Raw genomic sequence first — 20,555 nt, forward strand, 5'->3', positions numbered from 1 at the left:
CTACTTACCTCATATATATTTGTTTACTTCCAGTCTTTCGCCTTCTCTCTCTCTCTCGCTCTCTCTCGCACTCTCTCTCGCTCCCTCTCTCTCTTTCTCTCTCTCTCTCAATTCAAAGGGCTTTATTGGCATGGGAGCATATGTTTACATTGCCAAAGCCACATTTAAAATGTCATATTATGGCTATGTACAGTGTTCTAACGATGTGCAAATAGTACAAAAGGGAAAATAAATAAACATTTTGTGGGTTGTATTTACAGTGGTGTCTGTTCTTCACTGGTTGCCCTTTTCTTGTGGCAACAGTTCACAAATCTTGCTGCTGTGATGGCACACTGTGGTATTTCACCCAATAGAGTTTATCAAAATTGGATTTGTTTTCAAATTCTTTGTGGGTCTGTGTAATCTGAGGGAAATGTGTCTCTAATATGGTCATACATTTGGCAGGAGGTTAGGATCTCTCTCTCTCTCTCTCTCTCTCTCTCTCTCTCTCTCTCTCTCTCTCTCTCTCTCTCTCTATCTCTCTCTCTCTCTCTCTCTCTCTCTCTCTCTCTCTCTCTCACTCTCTCTCATCTCTCTCTCTTTCCCTCCCCTCCACTTCCTCTCTCCATCCATTTCTTTGTTGTATATTCTGTATAGCTCAGGCCTGACTGTCTCTCTTCCCCCCTGCAGTTATAATCTGGAGAGCAGCACTTGGGACGTGGTGCCGATCAATAGTGGACCTCTGCAGAGATACGGCCATTCTCTGGCTCTTTACCAGGTAAGGCAGCTAATGGTCACAGCCCACTAGCAGGGTGGATGTGTTCCATCTAACATTCTGTCATAAACTGGTACTATACAGGGCTCTATACAGTGCCTTGCAAAAGTATTCATCCCCCTTGGCATTTCCCTATTTTGTTGCATTACAACCTGTAATTTAAATTGATTTTTATTTGGATTTCATGTAATGGACATACACAAAATAGTCCAAATTGGTGAAGTGAAATGAAAAAAATAACTAAATAACAGAAAAGTGGTGCGTGCATATGTATTCACCCCCTTTGCTATGGAGCCCCTAAATAAGATCTGGTGCAACCAATTACACCTTCAGAAGTCACATAATTAGTTAAATAAAGTCCACCTGTGTGCAATCTAAGTGTCACATGATCTGTCACATGATCTCAGTATATATACACCTGTTCTGAAAGGCCCCAGAGTCTGCAACACCACTAAGCAAGGGGAACCACCAAGCAAGCAGCACCATGAAGACCAAGAAGGATGTCAGGGACAAAGTTGTGGAGAAGTACAGATCAGGGTTGGGTTATAAAAAAATATCTGAAACTTTGAACATCCCACGGAGCACCATTAAATCCATTATTAAAAAATGGAAAGAATATGGCACCACAACAAACCTGCCAAGAGAGGGCCGCCCACCAAAACTCACGGACCAGGTAAGGAGGGCATTAATCAGAGAGGCAACAAAGAGACCAAAGATAACCCTGAAGGAGCTGCAAAGCTCCACAGTGGAGATTGGAGTATCTGTCCATAGAACCACTTTAAGCAGTACACTCCACAGAGCTGGGCTTTACGGAAGAGTGGCCAGAAAAAAGCCATTGCTTAAAGAAAAAAATAAGCAAGCACGTTTGGTGTTTGCCAAAAGGCATTCGGGAGACTCCCCAAACATATGGAAGAAGGTACTCTGGTCAGATGAGCTTTTTGGCCATCAAGGAAAACGCTATGTCTGGCGCAAACCCAACACCTCTCATCACCCCGAGAACACCATCCCCACAGTGAAGCATGGTGGTGGCAGCATCATGCTGTGTGGATGTTTTTCATCGGCAGGGACTTGGAAACTGGTCAGAATTGAAGGAATGATGGATGTCACTAAATACAGGGAAATTCTTGAGGGAAACCTGTTTCAGTCTTCCAGAGATTTGAGACTGGGACAGAAGTTCACCTTCCAGCAGGACAATGACCCTAAGCATACTGCTAAAGCAACACTCGAGTGGTTTAAGCATTTAAATGTCTTGGAATGGCCTAGTCAAAGCCCAGACCTCAATCCAATTGAGAATATGTGGTATGACTTGAAGATTGCTGTACACCAGCGGAACCCATCCAACTTGAAGGAGCTGGAGCAGTATAGCCTTGAAGAATGGGCAAAGATCCCAGTGGCTAGATGTACCAAGCTTATAGAGACATACCCCAAGAGACTTGCAGCAGTAATTGCTGCAAAAGGGGTCTCTACAAAGTATTGACTTTGGGGTTGAATAGTTATGCACGCTCAAGTTTTCTGTTTTTTTGTCTTATTTGTTGTTTGTTTCACAAGAAAAAATATTTTGCATCTTCAAAGTGGTAGGCATGTTGTGTAAATCAAATCATACAAACCGCCCAAAAATCCATTTTAATTCCAGGTTGTAAGGCAACAAAATGGGAAAAATGCCAAGGGGGGTGAATATTTTCGCAAGCCACTGTACATCTAGACAGGGTTCTCTCTATCTGGCTCTTTCTGTTTCTCTGGGTGTTTCTTCACACACATTCTCTCTCTCTCTCTCTCTCTCTCTCTCTCTCTTGCTCTCTCTCTCTCTCTCTCTGGGGTTATCCTCTCCCCCTCTCTCTGTTGGGTGAGGGAGTTAAGAGGATTGCCTCTCTGGGTCTGAGTAGAGATAACATGGCAGTAAGATGGATGTGGGGCCCTCAGGGTTGGTCAGAGAGCAGCAGGGCTGCTTTGCTCCGGCTAACTGACTCTTCGGCTCACCAGGGGAAACAAGCATGACGACTACATTTCATCTGTCTGCTCTTTCCCTTCTTCCCTTGAAACTATAGAAGTCTCTCTGAATAACCCTGTTAAATAGAAAGTCTGCCTCTGGCATGTGTGTGTGACAAAACAAACAAACAAACAAAAAAACATTACCTAAACTCTTAAATGTTTGGGTCGCTTTCATGAAGAGGGACAAATGGATGTTCTATTAGATGTCTTACTATGGTTACTCACCTAAGGGGATCCGGCTTTGTTTACGTGAGTTAAATGGAAGTAGTATTTTACGGCTCAGAGGTTATGGCTTGAAAGGCTGAGAAGTTTATTTTGGAACGACTCTCACTTCATTACTTGCAGTTTACAATGCTTTAAAATGGTACCCCCATGGAAGACCTTTCAAATGTTTTTGTCTCATAAGGAATACTGCACACGTTAAAGGATCTACGTACTAACATACCTTTAGAGCTAGGCTATAAGCACAAATGTTCCATTAGCGGATAAACACCATTATCAAAAGTGACCGCAAATGCTATTATGCATGTAATGCTTTTATTATAAAGCTGCATCTTTATGGTGAAAAGTATCTTCCCCAAACTTGAAACTCACGCGCTGCTTATGTATGCCAGTTAGGCTCTACACCCCTTGTAAAGCAGATTTAATGTGCTTGATTTTAAGAAGTTATTTGGCCACTTTAGTTGTGATATAAACCTTATCAAAACATATAGGCCTATGGGCTAGGCTACATGAGGTGTGCGACTATGATTCGAAAAAGTCACACAACAAAAGGCATTGTTTATTGCCTTAAGCTGGGCGTCATTCACAAGTGATGATATATAATTCACAAGTGATAGGCTAATATTGTCACCCATCAGACTATTTTTGATTTAATCTTTACATGTACAAAATAATGTATGTGTGAAATTCGTTTAGATTTAGAATGGACCATTATCATGCACCTGTCTCGAAACCGGGGCAGGGGGAAAAAATACATGTCATCTCTGCACTTAAATAGCGAGTGGAGGACGCTTTTCCTGTGGTTAATTTTCATGCCAGCCAGGTAGGCTATACTCCTGTTGTAAAGTGAAGCAATGTGCTTAATATTAGGAAAGTTGAGAAATAAATATAGTAGGCCTAGCCTATAGAAAGCAGATGGGATTCTCCTATTTTTAATAGAGGCCATCAAAACTCTGTTTTCTCATGCAATTGCATAGCCTATAGAAATGTTGCACAACATGATCTCATGGGCTCTTATGAAGTGTTTGATTTAGATTTTCGGTTACATTTGCATTGATGTCAGAGGAAATAGGGGGACAGTAGAGTGCTGAGGACCAGGCTGTTAGCAAGTTTGGTAGGCTACTAATGACCATCAGCAACATCTGAGCTTGGAGAAGCCTAATTACCGTGACTAAACGGTCACATGGAATTTGACTGCCTTCATGACTCGTGACTGCTGGTGTGGCGGTAATACAGTCACCGCAACAGCCCTAGTGATGAGCAAGCATCTTGACCCTGACCTGACCCCTAACCCCTTATCTCTGACCTACCACTGACTCATGCTGTGAAGTTTTAATTTGAGCAGTTCACTGCAAAACCGTTCCCTTTTGAAGGGGAACGTGAAAGGACTTATTCTCTAAAGGTTTTATTATAAGGTTTTATTCTCTAATGCAGTGTCGTTGATGAGAGATTAAATAGTGGATGAAATGATACACCAAGGCCTTTTGTGATTGAGATGCCTATCTGTAGTTTATCCTTGGATTACATTCTGAAATCCACTTTACAAATGACATCCTCTCTCAAAGGGATCTAACTTTAAATGGGAACCTTTTATTTTGTCTGTGTTGTGAGTATTACCCTAGCTATTATACAGTGAACATGCTGAACTCCCAGACAGCTTCATTCAGTTAGCTGTGTTTCAGCAGAATAGAAGATCAGCTACGTGGTCCACCCGTGTTCACTGGCATTAAAGACACAGTTTACACCGCTAAATATATATATACAGTGGGGAGAACAAGTATTTGATACACTGCCGATTTTGCAGGTTTTCCTAATTACAAAGCATGTAGAGGTCTGTAATTTTTATCATAGGTACACTTCAACTGTGAGAGACAATCTAAAACAAACATCCAGAAAATCACATTGTATGATTTTTAAGTAATTAATTTGCATTTTATTGCATGACATAAGTATTTGATCACCTACCAACCAGTAAGAATTCCTGCTCTTACAGACCTGTTAGTTTTTCTTTAAGAAGCCCTCCTGTTCTCCACTCATTACCTGTATTAACTGCACCTGTTTGAACTCATTACCTGTATAAAAGACACCAGTCCACACACTCAATCAAACAGACTCCAACCTCTCCACAATGGCCAAGACCAGAGCGCTGTGTAAGGACATCAGGGATCAAATTGTAGACCTGCACAAGGCTGGGATGGGCTACAGGACAATAGGCAAGCAGCTTGGTGAGAAGGCAACAACTGTTGGCGCAATTATTAGAAAATGGAAGAAGTTCAAGATGACGGTCAATCACCCTCGGTCTGGGGCTCCATGCAAGATCCCACCTAATGGGGCATCAATGATCATGAGGAAGGTGAGGGATCAGCCCAGAACTACACGGCAGGACCTGGTCAATGACCTGAAGAGAGCTAGGACCACAGTCTCAAAGAAAACCATTAGTAACACACTACGCCGTCATGGATTAAAAATCCTGCAGCGCACGCAAGGTCCCCCTGCTCAAGCCAGCGCATGTCCAGGCCCGTCTGAAGTTTGCCAATGACCATCTGGATGATCCAGAGGAGGAATGGGAGAAGGTCATGTGGTCTGATGAGACAAAAATATAGCTTTTTGGTCTAAACTCCATTCGCCGTGTTTGGAGGAAGAAGAAGGATGAGTACAACCCCAAGAACACCATCCCAACCGTGAAGCATGGAGGTGGAAACATCATTCTTTGGGAATGCTTTTCTGCAAAGGGGACAGGACGACTGCACCGTATTGAGGGGAGGATGGATGGGGCCATGTATCGCGAGATCTTGGCCAACAACCTCCTTCCCTCAGTAAGAGCATTGAAGATGGGTCGTGGCTGGGTCTTCCAGCATGACATCGACCCGAAACACACAGCCAGGGCAACTAAGGAGTGGCTCCGTAAGAAGCATCTCAAGGTCCTGGAGTGGCCTAGCCAGTCTCCAGACCTGAACCCAATAGAAAATCTTTGGAGGGAGCTGAAAGACCGTATTGCCCAGCGACAGCCCCGAAACCTGAAGGATCTGGAGAAGGTCTGTATGGAGGAGTGGGCCAAAATCCCTGCTGCAGTGTGTGCAAACCTGGTCAAGACCTACAGGAAACGTATGATCTCTGTAATTGATTTTTGTTTTAGATTCCGTCTCTCACAGTTGAAGTGTACCTATGATAAAAATTACAGACCTCTACATGCTTTGTAAGTAGGAAAACCTGCAAAATCGGCAGTGTATCAAATACTTGTTCTCCCCACTGTATACAGTGAGGGAAAAAAGTATTTGATCCCCTGCTGATTTTGTACGTTTGCCCACTGACAAAGAAATGATCAGTCTATAAATTTAATGGTAGGTTTATTTGAACAGTGAGAGACAGAATAACAACAACAAAAAATCAGAAAAACGCATGTCAAAAATGTTATAAATTGACTTGCATTTTAATGAGGGAAATAAGTATTTGACCCCCTTTCAATCAGAAAGATTTCTGGCTCCCAGGTGTCTTTTATACAGGTAACGAGCTGAGATTAGGAGCACACTCTTAAAGGGAGTGCTCCTAATCTCAGCTTGTTACCTGTATAAAAGACACCTGTCCACAGAAGCAATCAATCAGATTCCAAACTCTCCACCATGGCCAAGACCAAAGAGCTCTCCAAGGATGTCAGGGACAAGATTGTAGACCTACACAAGGCTGGAATGGGCTACAAGACCATCGCCAAGCAGCTTGGTGAGAAGGTGACAACAGTTGGTGCGATTATTCGCAAATGGAAGAAACACAAAATAACTGTCAATCTCCCTCGGCCTGGGGCTCCATGCAAGATCTCACCTCGTGGAGTTGCAATGATCATGAGAACGGTGAGGAATCAGCCCAGAACTACACGGGAGGATCTTGTCAATGATCTCAAGGCAGCTGGGACCATAGTCACCAAGAAAACAATTGGTAACACACTACGCCGTGAAGGACTGAAATCCTGCAGCGCCCGCAAGGTCCCCCTGCTCAAGAAAGCACATATACAGGCCCATCTGAAGTTTGCCAATGAACATCTGAATGATTCAGAGGAGAACTGGGTGAAAGTGTTGTGGTCAGATGAGACCAAAATCGAGCTCTTTGGCATCAACTCAACTCGTCGTGTTTGGAGGAGGAGGAATGCTGCCTATGACCCCAAGAACACCATCCCCACCGTCAAACATGGAGGTGGAAACATTATGCTTTGGGGGTGTTTTTCTGCTAAGGGGACAGGACAACTTCACCGCATCAAAGGGACGATGGACGGGGCCATGTACCGTCAAATCTTGGGTGAGAACCTCCTTCCCTCAGCTAGGGCATTGAAAATGGGTCGTAGATAGGTATTCCAGCATGACAATGACCCAAAACACACGGCCAAGGCAACAAAGGAGTGGCTCAAGAAGAAGCACATTAAGGTCCTGGAGTGGCCTAGCCAGTCTCCAGACCTTAATCCCATAGAAAATCTGTGGAGGGAGCTGAAGGTTCGAGTTGCCAAACGTCAGGCTCGAAACCTTAATGACTTGGAGAAGATCTGCAAAGAGGAGTGGGACAAAATCCCTCCTGAGATGTGTGCAAACCTAGTGGCCAACTACAAGAAACGTCTGACCTCTGTGATTGCCAACAAGGGTTTTGCCACCAAGTTAAAATGCTAATCAATTTATAACATTTTTGTTAATTTTTTTTGTTGTTATTCTGTCTCTCACTGTTCAAATAAACCTACCATTAAAATGATAGACTGATCATGTCTTTGTCAGTGGGCAAACGTACAAAATCAGCAGGGGATCAAATACTTTTTTCCCTCACTGTATACTGTATATACACATAAGTCAACAGGCATTCACTCTTCTACTGATTACCCGGAATGTGTGTGTGTCTGTATGTGTATTTCAGTGTATGTGTGCGGCTGTGCATACATTTATTTTTATTTGAGTGTTTCTGTGCGTGTGTGCAGCATGTGTGGACAGCCATGGCTGTGTGCCCACCTTTTCCATATACCCCTATCTTTTGCATGTTCCATGCTTGGTTTAATTGACGTGAACACACTTAGCCCAACAAGTGTTTCTTTACCATTCACAATGGTGTACCACTGGTGTCTCCAGGTGTCAGTTCATCAGAAACTGAAACTTTTCAGGAAATGGAGGAAACGTCCCTACTGTATATTAATCATTATGTCAGTACCAGGGTTTCTGTTAGCCGGTAATAGCCGGCTTTTGGCCAATAGAAAAATAGAAAAGACGATAAATAAAATTGGCGCCGGTCAATTTTCTGGAGAAGAAGAAAAATTAAAATAGCGAAATAATGTTTTTTAGCCTATTCATTGATGGAAATACCAGTCGATGGAAATACATTTAACTGGTCATGCCTATTGATCTGTAGGTTAAATTGGCGCGTGTGTACAGTATATTCGTTATGTATCTTATTTATCACACGCGTACATCACACAGATACAGACACTTTGAGCAGAAAATCTGTCAGACAGCGCGAGAGCTGCTGCTACGGCATCTCAAACAGCAAATGTATAGGCAACGGAAGGCAGGCTTCATCAGCGCGTCACACACCCCTTTGCAATGAGCTGGAGGCAGTATGCATTTAGAAAACATATACTTAATTGTTGGAAACCATGGAGGCATGTCTTTTCTTGCTTCAAAGTAGCCTAGCCAAAATCAGACCATATCCGTGGAGGTAATTATTTTATATCAACTTTCTTTCATTGCATATTAGATCTAGTTGTTGCATATTAAATCTCCCCTCTTTCTAAATATAACATTTTGACAACAGTGTTTTCCTGCTAATTACATTATGGAACAAACATTCACACATAGTCTACTGCCTTGTGCACATTGCTGTGTTTATAATGTGAAGAAATAAGAGTTTATCAACATTTTAAGATAAATGTTCTGATCTGTTGCATCAGCCTCATTGCTTTTTAAAGTTTATTTCTCGGCAAGCTGACCAATAGAATAGGTAAACATTTCTACTATGGGGGATAGTAGAGTGACATAGGTTAGTGATTTTGCTGTTCGTTACTCGTCTTGTTGGCTGACGAAAAGTAAATGTGAAGGGTTGTTTTAACATCTTCAAAGTGCGCATCAGAATTCGGTCAGAAGGACCGCACATCGTTGCATCCTGGACTTGCATGTTCTTTTAATATGAATTAGCATAATCTAAATGGGATTTCTGTCATTCTGAGCACCGTGGGTGAACACCCTAATCAGGTTACGCACCCAATGCATATTGGTCCGGTAAATCTCTCAAATGTCTGGTAAATTAAAATGCTGCCAGTCAAATTTCCGGTACCACATTTTCCTAACGGAAACCCTGGTCAGTACAGACATATTATATTTGTACCTGTGTAACTTCCCCCCTCCGTTATAAAACCCGGCTTCTTCACTCTGTTCAATTTCTCTGTGGGTGGGAGGCGCCTTGTTTGGCCGCCGATCCTCAGCTACCAGCCCCACATACGGAAAGGAGGAATCCACAATTAGCATATAAATGAACACCTACTTTGAGGTTTTTCATGTAAGGCTTATGCTGAGCTAGTGCAGCACACATACAAGACAACAACCTGGAATCTGGAGACGGGAACATGAGAGAATAGACTTCCAGGGTCAAGGATGGGAGCACACACACACACACACACACACACTCCCCTACTCTCTCTCCTCCACACACACCATTCCCCTCAAATCTGTAATCCAACCATGGAATATGTTATTCTTCTCTATGTCTCTAAGGATTGAGAGATTACCGTAAGTGTGTGCTGCTGCGAGGAATATAGCCCGTCGCTTGCCCGTTTCTGATTTTAATATACCGACAGAAGCAATCGCTCGTATTTACGCATACATTCAGATCATAGCGTGTTTTGTAATATCCCCTGCTTGGTATTCACATTTTGTATTGAAAAATCTAATAAAGCCACCTTCAATAAAAGCCCCCTCTTTATCGGAAATGGAGCATCCGAGGGACGCGTGGTGGAAACGGAAGCGTGGGTGTTACCGCTCAGCTGGGGGTGTGGTGGTTAAACCCTCCTGCAGCCGGATGTGATTACTAATTACATGTGTGTTGGACTGTGTGTTGGACTGTGTGTTGAAGTGTGTGTTGAAGTGTGTGTTGGACTGTGTGTTTGACTGTGTGTTGGACTGTGTGTTTTGTGCACTCCTCTCCCTCCCCACTGCTTCTACTACAGGACTCAGACAGTGTGTGAGAGAGTAATCTGTCATGGACAGAGGCACGTTAAATAAATGGTATCGTGACGTCTGTCAACAGACTGTGGGTATGCGATGACTAACGAGGAACTTTGTTGCGGTACGCTGATTTTTCGTCATTTGGACAAATCACGATTTCACAGGTGCTCGCATCTTCGGAATTTCGGAAGGGGAGGGGACATTTGGCCCATAGACTAGCCTGAAACTTGCATAGAGTTAGTATCTTTCTCCTAACATCTCCTCCAGAACTGAATTGAGCATCTGACACAATTGTGGAAGATTTTAGTTCTGGGTTTCCGAGATTAGTGAGAGATTCAGTTGGGGTCTGCAGTGTGTGCTGAGGTAATGTAAAAGGAGGGAACCAGATTTCCTTGACAGAAAATACATTGAGGCTCTTAAGGCTGTTGGGTCCATGGAGGATGTGTTTGTGGCCAGGGATACTGTATAATTGGCTCCCTGCGGTGTAGCGACACTGTGTGTTACCTGTGATAGGATGTTCCCTTCTTTGTTTCTGTGTGGTCGGAGCTCCTCTAGCTGCTTTACAGTATGCTGCTCTATGTTTATGAACTGGAGCATTGCAGTCCAGTAGGAGACTGCACTGTAAAAACAGGATGCCATAGCCATTATGACTGTAGATGCCATAGCCATTATGACTGTAGATGCCATAGCCATTATGACTGTATTATATTGCTGTATTAGATCCCTGCAGCTGAAGTACCAAGATGCCTGAAAAGGTTTTAGTAGCATATTAAAGTAACTATCAGGTTAAGGTAGTTGATCGTTATCTGTAGTATCAGGTGATTTCAGTGTATGGGGAGAAGCCAGTAGTTGACCGCGGTATGAGAGGGCTGTAGCAGCAGTCTTTCTTATTGATTGTTGGTGTTCACAGCTATTATATGTGTGTGTTGTGTGTGTGGTGGTGTGTGTGTGTGTGTGTGTGTGTGTGGTGATTGGGGTCCAGAGATGATACACTCTCTGGAGAAGCTCAGGGCCCTGCAGCTCAATAACGCACACGCACACACACACACACACACACACACGCAAGCATGGCATGCACACTGTGGAATGCAGTGTCTCACCTTCTCATACTGAACACACACACATAAAGCAGACATTTTGTCGATGGCAGTCGTGGATAGAATCCCCTTTAATCTTGTGTGTCTTTACACAAACACAATCCCTAACCCTCTTTCATCTCATGCCTCTGATATTTGCCCCCCTCCTTAGGACGACATCTACATGTATGGGGGGAAGCTGGAGGCCGGTTCAGGCAACGTGACAGACGAGCTGTGGGTCTTCAACATCCCTAGTCGTACTTGGTCCCTGAAGAACCCCAGCAGCCTGGTCCAGGGACAGCCCTACGCCGTGGAGGGACACTCCGCCCACCTGGCTGAACTGACCAATGGGGACGTGGTCATGGTGGTCCTCTTCGGCTACTCCCCCGTCTACAGCTACATCAGCAAAGTGCAGGAGTACAACATCAGTAGGTCCAACAGTGGCTAGATGGATGGGTGGATGGATGGTTGGATGGGTGGATGGGTTGTTAAATGGGGTTTTCAGCCATGATGAATAATCCACATGAATTAATTCAGATTTACATTCCTACAACCCCCAAAATAGGCAAAGTGACAGCATCAACCACAGATGACCGCAGCAACGTTGTATTCATTTCATGGTGCTCGGTGAAGAAACCATTGTTGTTGGGGTCACCATTGGTCGTCTCCCGAGTGGCGCAGTGGTCTAAGGCACTGCATCGCAGTGCTAGCTGTGCCACTAGAGATCCTGGTTCGAATCCAGGCTCTGTTGTAGCCGGCCGCGACCGGGAGACCCATGGGGCGGCGCGCAATTGGCCCAGCGTCTTCCAGGGTAGGGGAGGGAATGGCCGGCAGGGATGTAGCTCAGTTGATAGAGCATGGCGTTTGCAACGCCAGGGTTGTGGGTTCGATTCCCACAGGGGGTATGAAAAAATAAATAATGTATGCATTAACTGTAAGTCGCTCTGGATAAGAGCGTCTGCTAAATGACTAAAATGTAAATGTAAATGTAAATGTTGTTGCTGTCACTCATCTCTTAATGGAAGGCCCAGGATCTATCATGTATACCCATAACACTCTATTCCCATTAAAAGTCCTCTGGTAGCGCCCGCACTTGCATAGTTCTCTGTTACAATCTTATTGTTATGATGGTAAACACACCTACGGTCTATTCGCAGAGCCTTTAAGGTTGTCCTCTTGACTGCTGTTGGTCAATGTTCTTTGACCGCTGTGGGATCCTTAGGTTTTTCATTCCAGCAGATGGCGCTGCAGTACCGCGTTTTGAGGCGTAACAATCAGGTGAATGCCTGCATTACAAAGCATTTTAGCCTATAGGAGAGTTGAAGAGGGAACATCTACAGTCTTGGGTACTCTAGGGTACACTTACAGTGGTCAGGGTTAAATAAGTGGGTACTAGACTGTGAATGTATTTGATTTGGGTAAAATACATATACAACAAAATGTGCAATGTGGATCCAGAGGATAGCACTTACAAGTACTAATTATAACATTTGTTTTCAAAGTGGTCCTCGTGCACGCAAGCACTCTCTTTCTTCTCTCTCTCTCTACATTAAGAGTAGGTGGCACCTAGGCTGGACCGTCAGGGAGAAGACATGATTAATGTGTCTGAGTTCTACTCATCCCCCTCCCCTCATCCCTCCCCCCTCCCTCATATCGCTCCGTCTCACTCACCTCGCTCTCTCTCACTCTTTCTCTTTCTCTTTCTCTTTCTCTCTCTCTCTCTCTCTCTCTCTCTCTCTCTCTCTCTCTCTCTCTCTCTCTCTCTCTCTCTCTCTCTCTCTCTCTCTCTCTCTCTCTCTGTGTGTGAGCAAACAGTATTTCTCCTATAATTAGTTTTATTTAGAGCACTATGGATATTGTGATATTTCATCACATTGAGAGAGTAGAGTGCCATCATTCAGAGAGTAGTGTCATCATTCAGAGAGTAGAGTGTCATCATTCAGAGAGTAGGGTGTCATCATTCAGAGAGTAGGGTGCCATCATTCAGAGAGTAGGGTGTCATCATTCAGAGAGTAGGGTGCCATCATTCAGAGAGTAGGGTGCCATCATTCAGAGAGTAGGGTGCCATCATTCAGAGAGTAGGGTGCCATCATTCAGAGAGGGTGTCATCATTCAGAGAGTAGGGTGCCATCATTCAGAGAGTATGCCAGAGAGTAGGGTGCATCCAAGATAGGGTGCACATCAGAGAGAGGGTGCCAACAGAGAGTAGGGTGCCATCATTCAGAGAGTAGGGTGCCATCATTGAGAGAGTAGGGTGCCATCATTGAGAGAGTAGGGTGCCATCATTCAGAGAGTAGAGTGTCATCATTCAAGAGTAGAGTCTGCCAGTTGTGGATACATCTCAGTGTATCCACATGTTCCGTGGCCTCCCCCTCTCTCCATCCCTCCCTTCATCTGTCATAAGGGAACTTGAAGTACATGGTGGAGCAGCCCAATGCTCTCTCCCGCTGGCTCGGTCTGTCTCCCAGAGTCAGTCTTTTACACACACACTCGTTTGGCACACTCACAAGCATGCACACTTCTTCTCCATACTGTATGTCTCAAAGCTGATCCAATCATGTTGACCTACTCACACTAAGATGCACTTCTCTTCTGCCTCTGTCACACAGGGACAAACTCCTGGCAGGTCCCTGAAACCAACGGGGCCATCGTCCAGGGTGGCTATGGCCACAGCAGTGTGTATGACAGCTCCAGCCGGTGTGTGTACGTCCACGGGGGCTACAAGGCCCTGCCTGCCAACAAGTATGGCCTGGTGGACGAGCTGTATCGCTATGAGGTCCAGACACAGACCTGGTGAGTGATATTAGCTTGGCAGAGAGTGTCTGTCTGCCTGCCTGTCTCTCTGTCTCTCTGTCGGTCTCTGCCAGTCTCTCTGCCGGTCTCTCTGTCTGTCTGCCTGTCTCTCTGCCGGTCTCTCTGTCTGTCTGCCTGCCTGTCTGTCTGTCTGTCTCTCTGTCGGTCTGACTATCGCCCTGTAGCACTCACCTCTGTCATCATGAAGTACTTTGAGAGACTAGTCAAGGATCATATCACCTCTACCTTACCTACCACCCTAGACCCACTCCAATTTGCATACCGCCCCAATAGATCCACAGACGATGCAATCGCCATCACACTGTACACTGCCCTATCCCATCTGGACAAGAGGAATACCTATGTAAGAATGCTGTTCATTGACTATAGCTCAGCATTCAACACCATAGTACCCTCCAAGCTCATCATTTAAGCTCGAGGCCCTGGGTCTGAACCCCGCCCTGTGCAACTGGGTCCTGGACTTCCTGACGGGCCGCCTCCAGGTGGTGAAGGTAGGAAACAACATCTCCACTTCGCTGATCCTCAACACTGGAGCCCCACAAGGGTGTGTGCTCAGCCCCCTCCTGTACTCCCTGTTCACCCATGACTGAGTGGCCAAGCACGCCTCCAACTCAATCATCAAGTTTGCAGACGAGACAATAGTCGTAGTCTTGATTATCAACAATGACGAGACCACCTACAGGGAGGAGGTGAGGGCTCTGGGAGTGTGGTGCCAGGAAAATAACCTCTCACTCAACATCAACAAAACAAAGGAGATGATCGTGGACTTCAGGAAACAGCAGAGGGTGCACCCCCTATCCACATTGACGGGACCGCAGTGGAGAAGGTGGAAAGCTTCAAGTTCCTTGTCCTACACATCACTGACAAACTGAAATGGTCCACCCATGCAGACAGCGTGGTGAAGAAGGCGCAACAGAGCCTCTTCAACCTCAGGAGGCTGAAGAAATTTGGCTTAGCACCTAAAACCCTCACAAACTTTTACAGATGCACAATTGAGAGCATCCTGTCGGGCTGTATCACCACCTGTTACGGCAACTGCAACGCCCACAACCGCAGGGCTCTCCAGAGGGTGGTGCGGTCTGCCGAACGCATTACTGGGGGCAAACTACCCGAATTCCAAGACATATACAGCACCCGATGTCACAGGAAGGCCAAAAAGATAATCAAGGACATCAACCACCCGAGCCACTGCAAGTTCACCCCGCTATCATCCAGAAGGCAAGGTCAGTACAGATGCATCAAAGCTGGGACCGAGAGAATGAAAAACAGCTTCTATCTCAAGGCCATCAGACTGTTAAATAGCCATCACTAGCACATTAGAGGCTGCTGCTGCCTATTGGAATCGCTGGCCACTTTATGAAATGGAACACTAGTCACTTTAATAATGTTTACATATCTTGCACTACTCATCTCATATGTATATACTGCATTCTATTCTATAATATTCTACTGTATCTTAGTCCATGCCGCTCTGTCATTGCTTGTCCATATACAGTGGGGAGAACAAGTATTTGATACACTGCCGATTTTGCAGGTTTTCCTACTTACAAAGCATGTAGTGGTCTGTAATTTTTATCATAGGTACACTTCAACTGTGAGAAATGGAATCTAAAACAAAAATCCAGAAAATCACATTGTATGATTTTTAAGTAATTAATTTGCATTTTATTGCATGACATAAGTATTTGATCACCTACCAACCAGTAAGAATTCCGGCTCTCACAGACCTGTTTTAGTTTTTCTTTAAGAAGCCCTCCTGTTCTCCACTCATTACCTGTATTAACTGCACCTGTTTGAACTCGTTACCTGTATAAAAGACACCTGTCCACACACTCAATCAAACAGACTCCAACCTCTCCACAATGGCCAAGACCAGAGAGCTGTGTAAGGACATCAGGGATACAATTGTAGACCTGCACAAGGCTGGGATGGTCTACAGGACAATAGGCAAGCAGCTTGGTGAGAAGGCAACAACTGTTGGCGCAATTTATTAGAAAATGGAAGAAGTTCAAGATGACGGTCAATCAACCTCCGTCTGGGGCTCCATGCAAGTCCTCACCTCGTGGGGCATCAATGATCATGAGGAAGGTGAGGGATCAGCCCAGAACTACATGGCAGGACCTGGTCAATGACCTGAAGAGAGCTGGGACCACAGTCTCAAAGACAACCATTAGTAACACACTACGCCGTCATGGATTAAAATCCTGCAGCGCACGCAAGGTCCCCCTGCTCAAGCCAGCGCATGTCCAGGCCCGTCTGAAGTTTGACAATGACCATCTGGATGATCCAGAGGAGGAATGGGAGAAGGTCATGTGGTCTGATGAGACCAAAATAGAGCTTTTTGCTCTAAACTCCACTCGCCGTGTTTGGAGGAAGAAGAAGGATGAGTACAACCCCAAGAACACCATCCCAACCATAAAGCATGGAGGTGGAAACATCATTCTTTGGGGATGCTTTTCTGCAAAGGGGACAGGACGACTGCACCGTATTGAGGGGAGGATGGATGGGGCCATGTATCGCGAGATCTTGGCCAACAACCTCCTTCCCTCAGTAAGAGCATTGAAGATTGGTCGTGGCTGGGTCTTCCAGCATGACAATGACCCGAAACACACAGCCAGGGCAACTAAGGAGTGGCTCCGTAAGAAGCATCTCAAGGTCCTGGAGTGGCCTAGCCAGTCTCCAGACCTGAACACAATAGAAAATCTTTGGAGGGAGCTGAAAGTCTGTATTGCCCAGCGACAGCCCCGAAACCTGAAGGATCTGGAGAAGGTCTGTATGGAGGAGTGGGCCAAAATCCCTGCTGCAGTGTGTGCAAACCTGGTCAAGACCTACAGGAAACGTATGATCTCTGTAATTGCAAACAAAGGTTTCTGTACCAAATATTAAGTTCTGCTTTTCTGATGTATCAAATACTTATGTCATGCAATAAAATGCAAATGAATTACTTAAAAATCATACAATGTGATTTTCTGTATTTTTGTTTTAGATTCCGTCTCTCACAGTTGAAGTGTACCTATGATAAAAAATTACAGACCTCTACATGCTTTGTAAGTAGGAAAACCTGCAAAATCGGCAGTGTATCAAATACTTGTTCTCCCCACTGTATGTACACTGCTCAAAAAAATAAAGGGAACACTAAAATAACACATCCTAGATCTGAAGGAATGAAATAATCTTATTAAATACTTTTTTCTTTACATAGTTGAATGTGCTGACAACAAAATCACACAAAAATTATCAATGGAAATCAAATGTATCAACCCATGGAGGTCTGGATTTGGAGTCACACTCAAAATTAAAGTGGAAAACCACACTACAGGCTGATCCAACTTTGATGTAATGTCCTTAAAACAAGTCAAAATGAGGCTCAGTAGTGTGTGTGGCCTCCACGTGCCTGTATGACCTCCCTACAACGCCTGGGCATGCTCCTGATGAGGTGGCGGATGGTCTCCTGAGGGATCTCCTCCCAGACCTGGACTAAAGCATCCGCCAACTCCTGGACAGTCTGTGGTGCAACGTGGCGTTGGTGGATGGCGCGAGACATGATGTCCCAGATGTGCTCAATTGGATTCAGGTCTGGGGAACGGGCGGGCCAGTCCATGACATCAATGCCTTCCTCTTGCAGGAACTGCTGACACACTCCAGCCACATGAGGTCTAGCATTGTCTTGCATTAGGAGGAACCCAGGGCCAACCGCACCAGCATATGGTCTCACAAGGGGTCTGAGGATCTCATCTCGGTACCTAATGGCAGTCAGGCTACCTCTGGCGAGCACATGGAGGGCTGTGCGTCCCCCCAAAGAAATGCCACCACACACCATGACTGACCCACCGCCAAACCGGTCATGCTGAAGGATGTTGCAGGCAGCAGAACGTTCTCCACGGCGTCTCCAGACTCTGTCACATGTGCTCAGTGTGAACCTGCTTTCATCTGTGAAGAGCACAGGGCGCCAGTGGCGAATTTGCCAATCTTGGTGTTCTCTGGCAAATGCCAAACGTCCTGCACGGTGTTGGGCTGTAAGCACAACCCCCACCTGTGGACGTCAGGCCCTCATACCACCCTCATGGAGTCTGTTTCTGACCGTTTGAGCAGACACATGCACATTTGTGGCCTGCTGGAGGTCATTTTGCAGGGCTCTGACAGTGCTCCTCCTGCTCCTCCTTGCACAAAGGCGGAGGTAGCGGTCCTGCTGCTGGGTTGTTGCCCTCCTACGGCCTCCTCCACGTCTCCTGATGTACTGGCCTGTCTCCTGGTAGCGCCTCCATGCTCTGGACACTACGCTGACAGACACAGCAAACCTTCTTGCCACAGCTCGCATTGATGTGCCAACCTGGATGAGCTGCATTACCTGAGCCACTTGTGTGGGTTGTAGACTCCGTCTCATGCTACCACTAGAGTGAAAGCACCGCCAGCATTCAAAAGTGACCAAAACATCAGCCAGGAAGCATAGGAACTGAGAAGTGGTCTGTGGTCACCACCTGCAGAACCACTCCTTTATTGGGGGTGTCTTGCTAATTGCCTATAATTTCCACCTGTTGTCTATTCCATTTGCACAATAGCATGTGAAATGTATTGTCAATCAGTGTTGCTTCCTAAGTGGACAGTTTGATTTCACAGAAGTGTGATTGACTTGGAGTTACATTGTGTTGTTTAAGTGTTCCCTTTATTTTTTTGAGCAGTGTATATATTCTTAAATCCCATTCCTTACTAGTTTTGTGTGTATTGGGTACGTTGTGAAATTGTTAGATATTACTTGTTAGATATTACTGCACTGTCGGAGCTAGAAGCACAAGCATTTCGCTACACCAGCTATAACATCTGCTAAACACGTGTATGTGACAAATAAGATTTGATTTGTTTTGATTTGGTGTCTGACGGTCTCTCTGTCTGTCTGTCTGCCTGTCTCTCTGCCGGTCTCTCTGTCTCTCTGCCTGTCTCTCTGTCTGTCTGTCTGTCTGTCTGTCTGTCTGTCTGTCTGTCTGTCTGTCTGTCTGTCTGTCTGTCTCTCTGCCTGTCTTGCTGTCTGTGTTTGTACTTGTATCAGTGGATGCATATTCACTTGAGAGTTCACAAGCTGTATCAATTTGCCAGCCCTGAGAAAAAGGTGTGTAAAGGAAGCCTATTTTCCCCAGTGCCCCAGTAGCATAATGCATTTATTTGCTAAACTCCCTAGTTACGAGGCAATGTATTTCCTGTATTGCTTTACTCCCTCTGTGTAGGAGATTAGACTTGATATAAGTCTACTTGTTGTCAGGATGAGTTTAAAACAACACTGTGTTCAATTGTGAAAACCCAAGTGATGTATGTAGAGAATTGCTCTTGAGGCCTACAGAAAGTGAAGAACAGCATAGTGACAGGCAGTGAGTACGCAGGTCCCCCAACCTCCCCGGCCCAAACAAGTCAGGACTGGTTTGGAGCTACAGACGTTCTATTGGACCTGGCACGGTCTAATAACAGGTGGGTCGACTGGGTGGACCGTGTGTGAGACACACTCAGGACATTCTTGTGTGTGTGTGTTTTGGTTGATCCTGTCTGTTGAGACTTTTTCTCGATTGTTTTCGGCTGTCTTTTCCATTGCAAGTGTAAACATTGCCCTGCGGTTTGTTTGGTGATGTTGAGGAAACAGACGTTTTGGCGGCAAAGCAAATTGCTTTGGACAATTTTCACATCCCTTACATTAGGTAGATGTCAGCCTCCATGTTTTACACAAAGATGCTTGTCTTGCCTATGTTCAGACACGGTGTCTAGACGCTCTGTGCTGGATAGTTGGAAGGCAGACTTGTAAAAGCACACTATTGCAATAGTCAGCATTATATTGTTGGGAGGTACACATACAGTATGTCCATATATTTAGACACACAGCGCCAAACTGGTGTCTCAGGGAGAGTGGGATATGCAAAAAAATAACATTTCCAATTCACACATGAGTATAATACACACTTGTACATGTGAGAAATAGGACAAATATAAGCACCACCTAATTATTATTATTATTATTATTACAACATGAGCATACAGCATGTGCTGGAAAGATACGGAAGGATTAGCTAGAGAGATTTACAGTGAAACAGAGATTGTATGAATAGGGTAATATGAAAGAAGGGGAGTGGCCTCCACTGAACCTTGACAGATAGAAGGGTGACAAAGGAGGGTACACCCTTTCATTACCCCCTCTCACTCTCTCTCTGTTTCATCTGAGCAGCTGTTTCATAGCTGCGGAAAGTGAGGGAATAGTCCCACACACACTGCTAGGCTAGTGATAAGTACGCCTGGTCTTGGCTAGGCTAGTGATAAGTACGCCTGGTCTTGGCTAGGCTAGTGATAGTACAGCTGGTCTTGGCTAGGCTAGTGATAGTACAGTTGGTCCTGGCTAGGCTAGTGATAGTACGCCTGGTCTTGGCTAGGCTAGTGATAGTACAGTTGGTCCTGGCTAGGCTAGTGATAGTACAGCTGGTCCTGGCTAGGCTAGTGATAGTACAGCTGGTCTTGGCTAGGCTAGTGATAGTACAGCTGGTCTTG

At 45.2% G+C, this 20,555-nt stretch overlaps 1 protein-coding gene across 2 annotated transcripts in view; it reads left to right on the forward strand.

Annotated features, from left to right (window-relative positions):
* Nucleotides 1-20,555, forward strand: part of LOC121553711 (attractin-like protein 1) — a 332,670-nt gene that overhangs the window by 53,247 nt on the left and 258,868 nt on the right. For both annotated transcript variants that reach the window (XM_045213019.1, XM_041867035.2), the window contains exons 7-9: nucleotides 670-757; nucleotides 11,395-11,650; nucleotides 13,832-14,015. In XM_045213019.1, the coding sequence (XP_045068954.1) occupies nucleotides 670-757; nucleotides 11,395-11,650; nucleotides 13,832-14,015 (528 nt within the window). The remainder of the gene's footprint in view (nucleotides 1-669; nucleotides 758-11,394; nucleotides 11,651-13,831; nucleotides 14,016-20,555) is intronic.

The sequence above is a fragment of the Coregonus clupeaformis genome, unplaced genomic scaffold, assembly GCF_020615455.1.
Source record: "Coregonus clupeaformis isolate EN_2021a unplaced genomic scaffold, ASM2061545v1 scaf0072, whole genome shotgun sequence".
In the NCBI taxonomy this organism is placed as follows: Eukaryota; Metazoa; Chordata; class Actinopteri; order Salmoniformes; family Salmonidae; genus Coregonus; species Coregonus clupeaformis.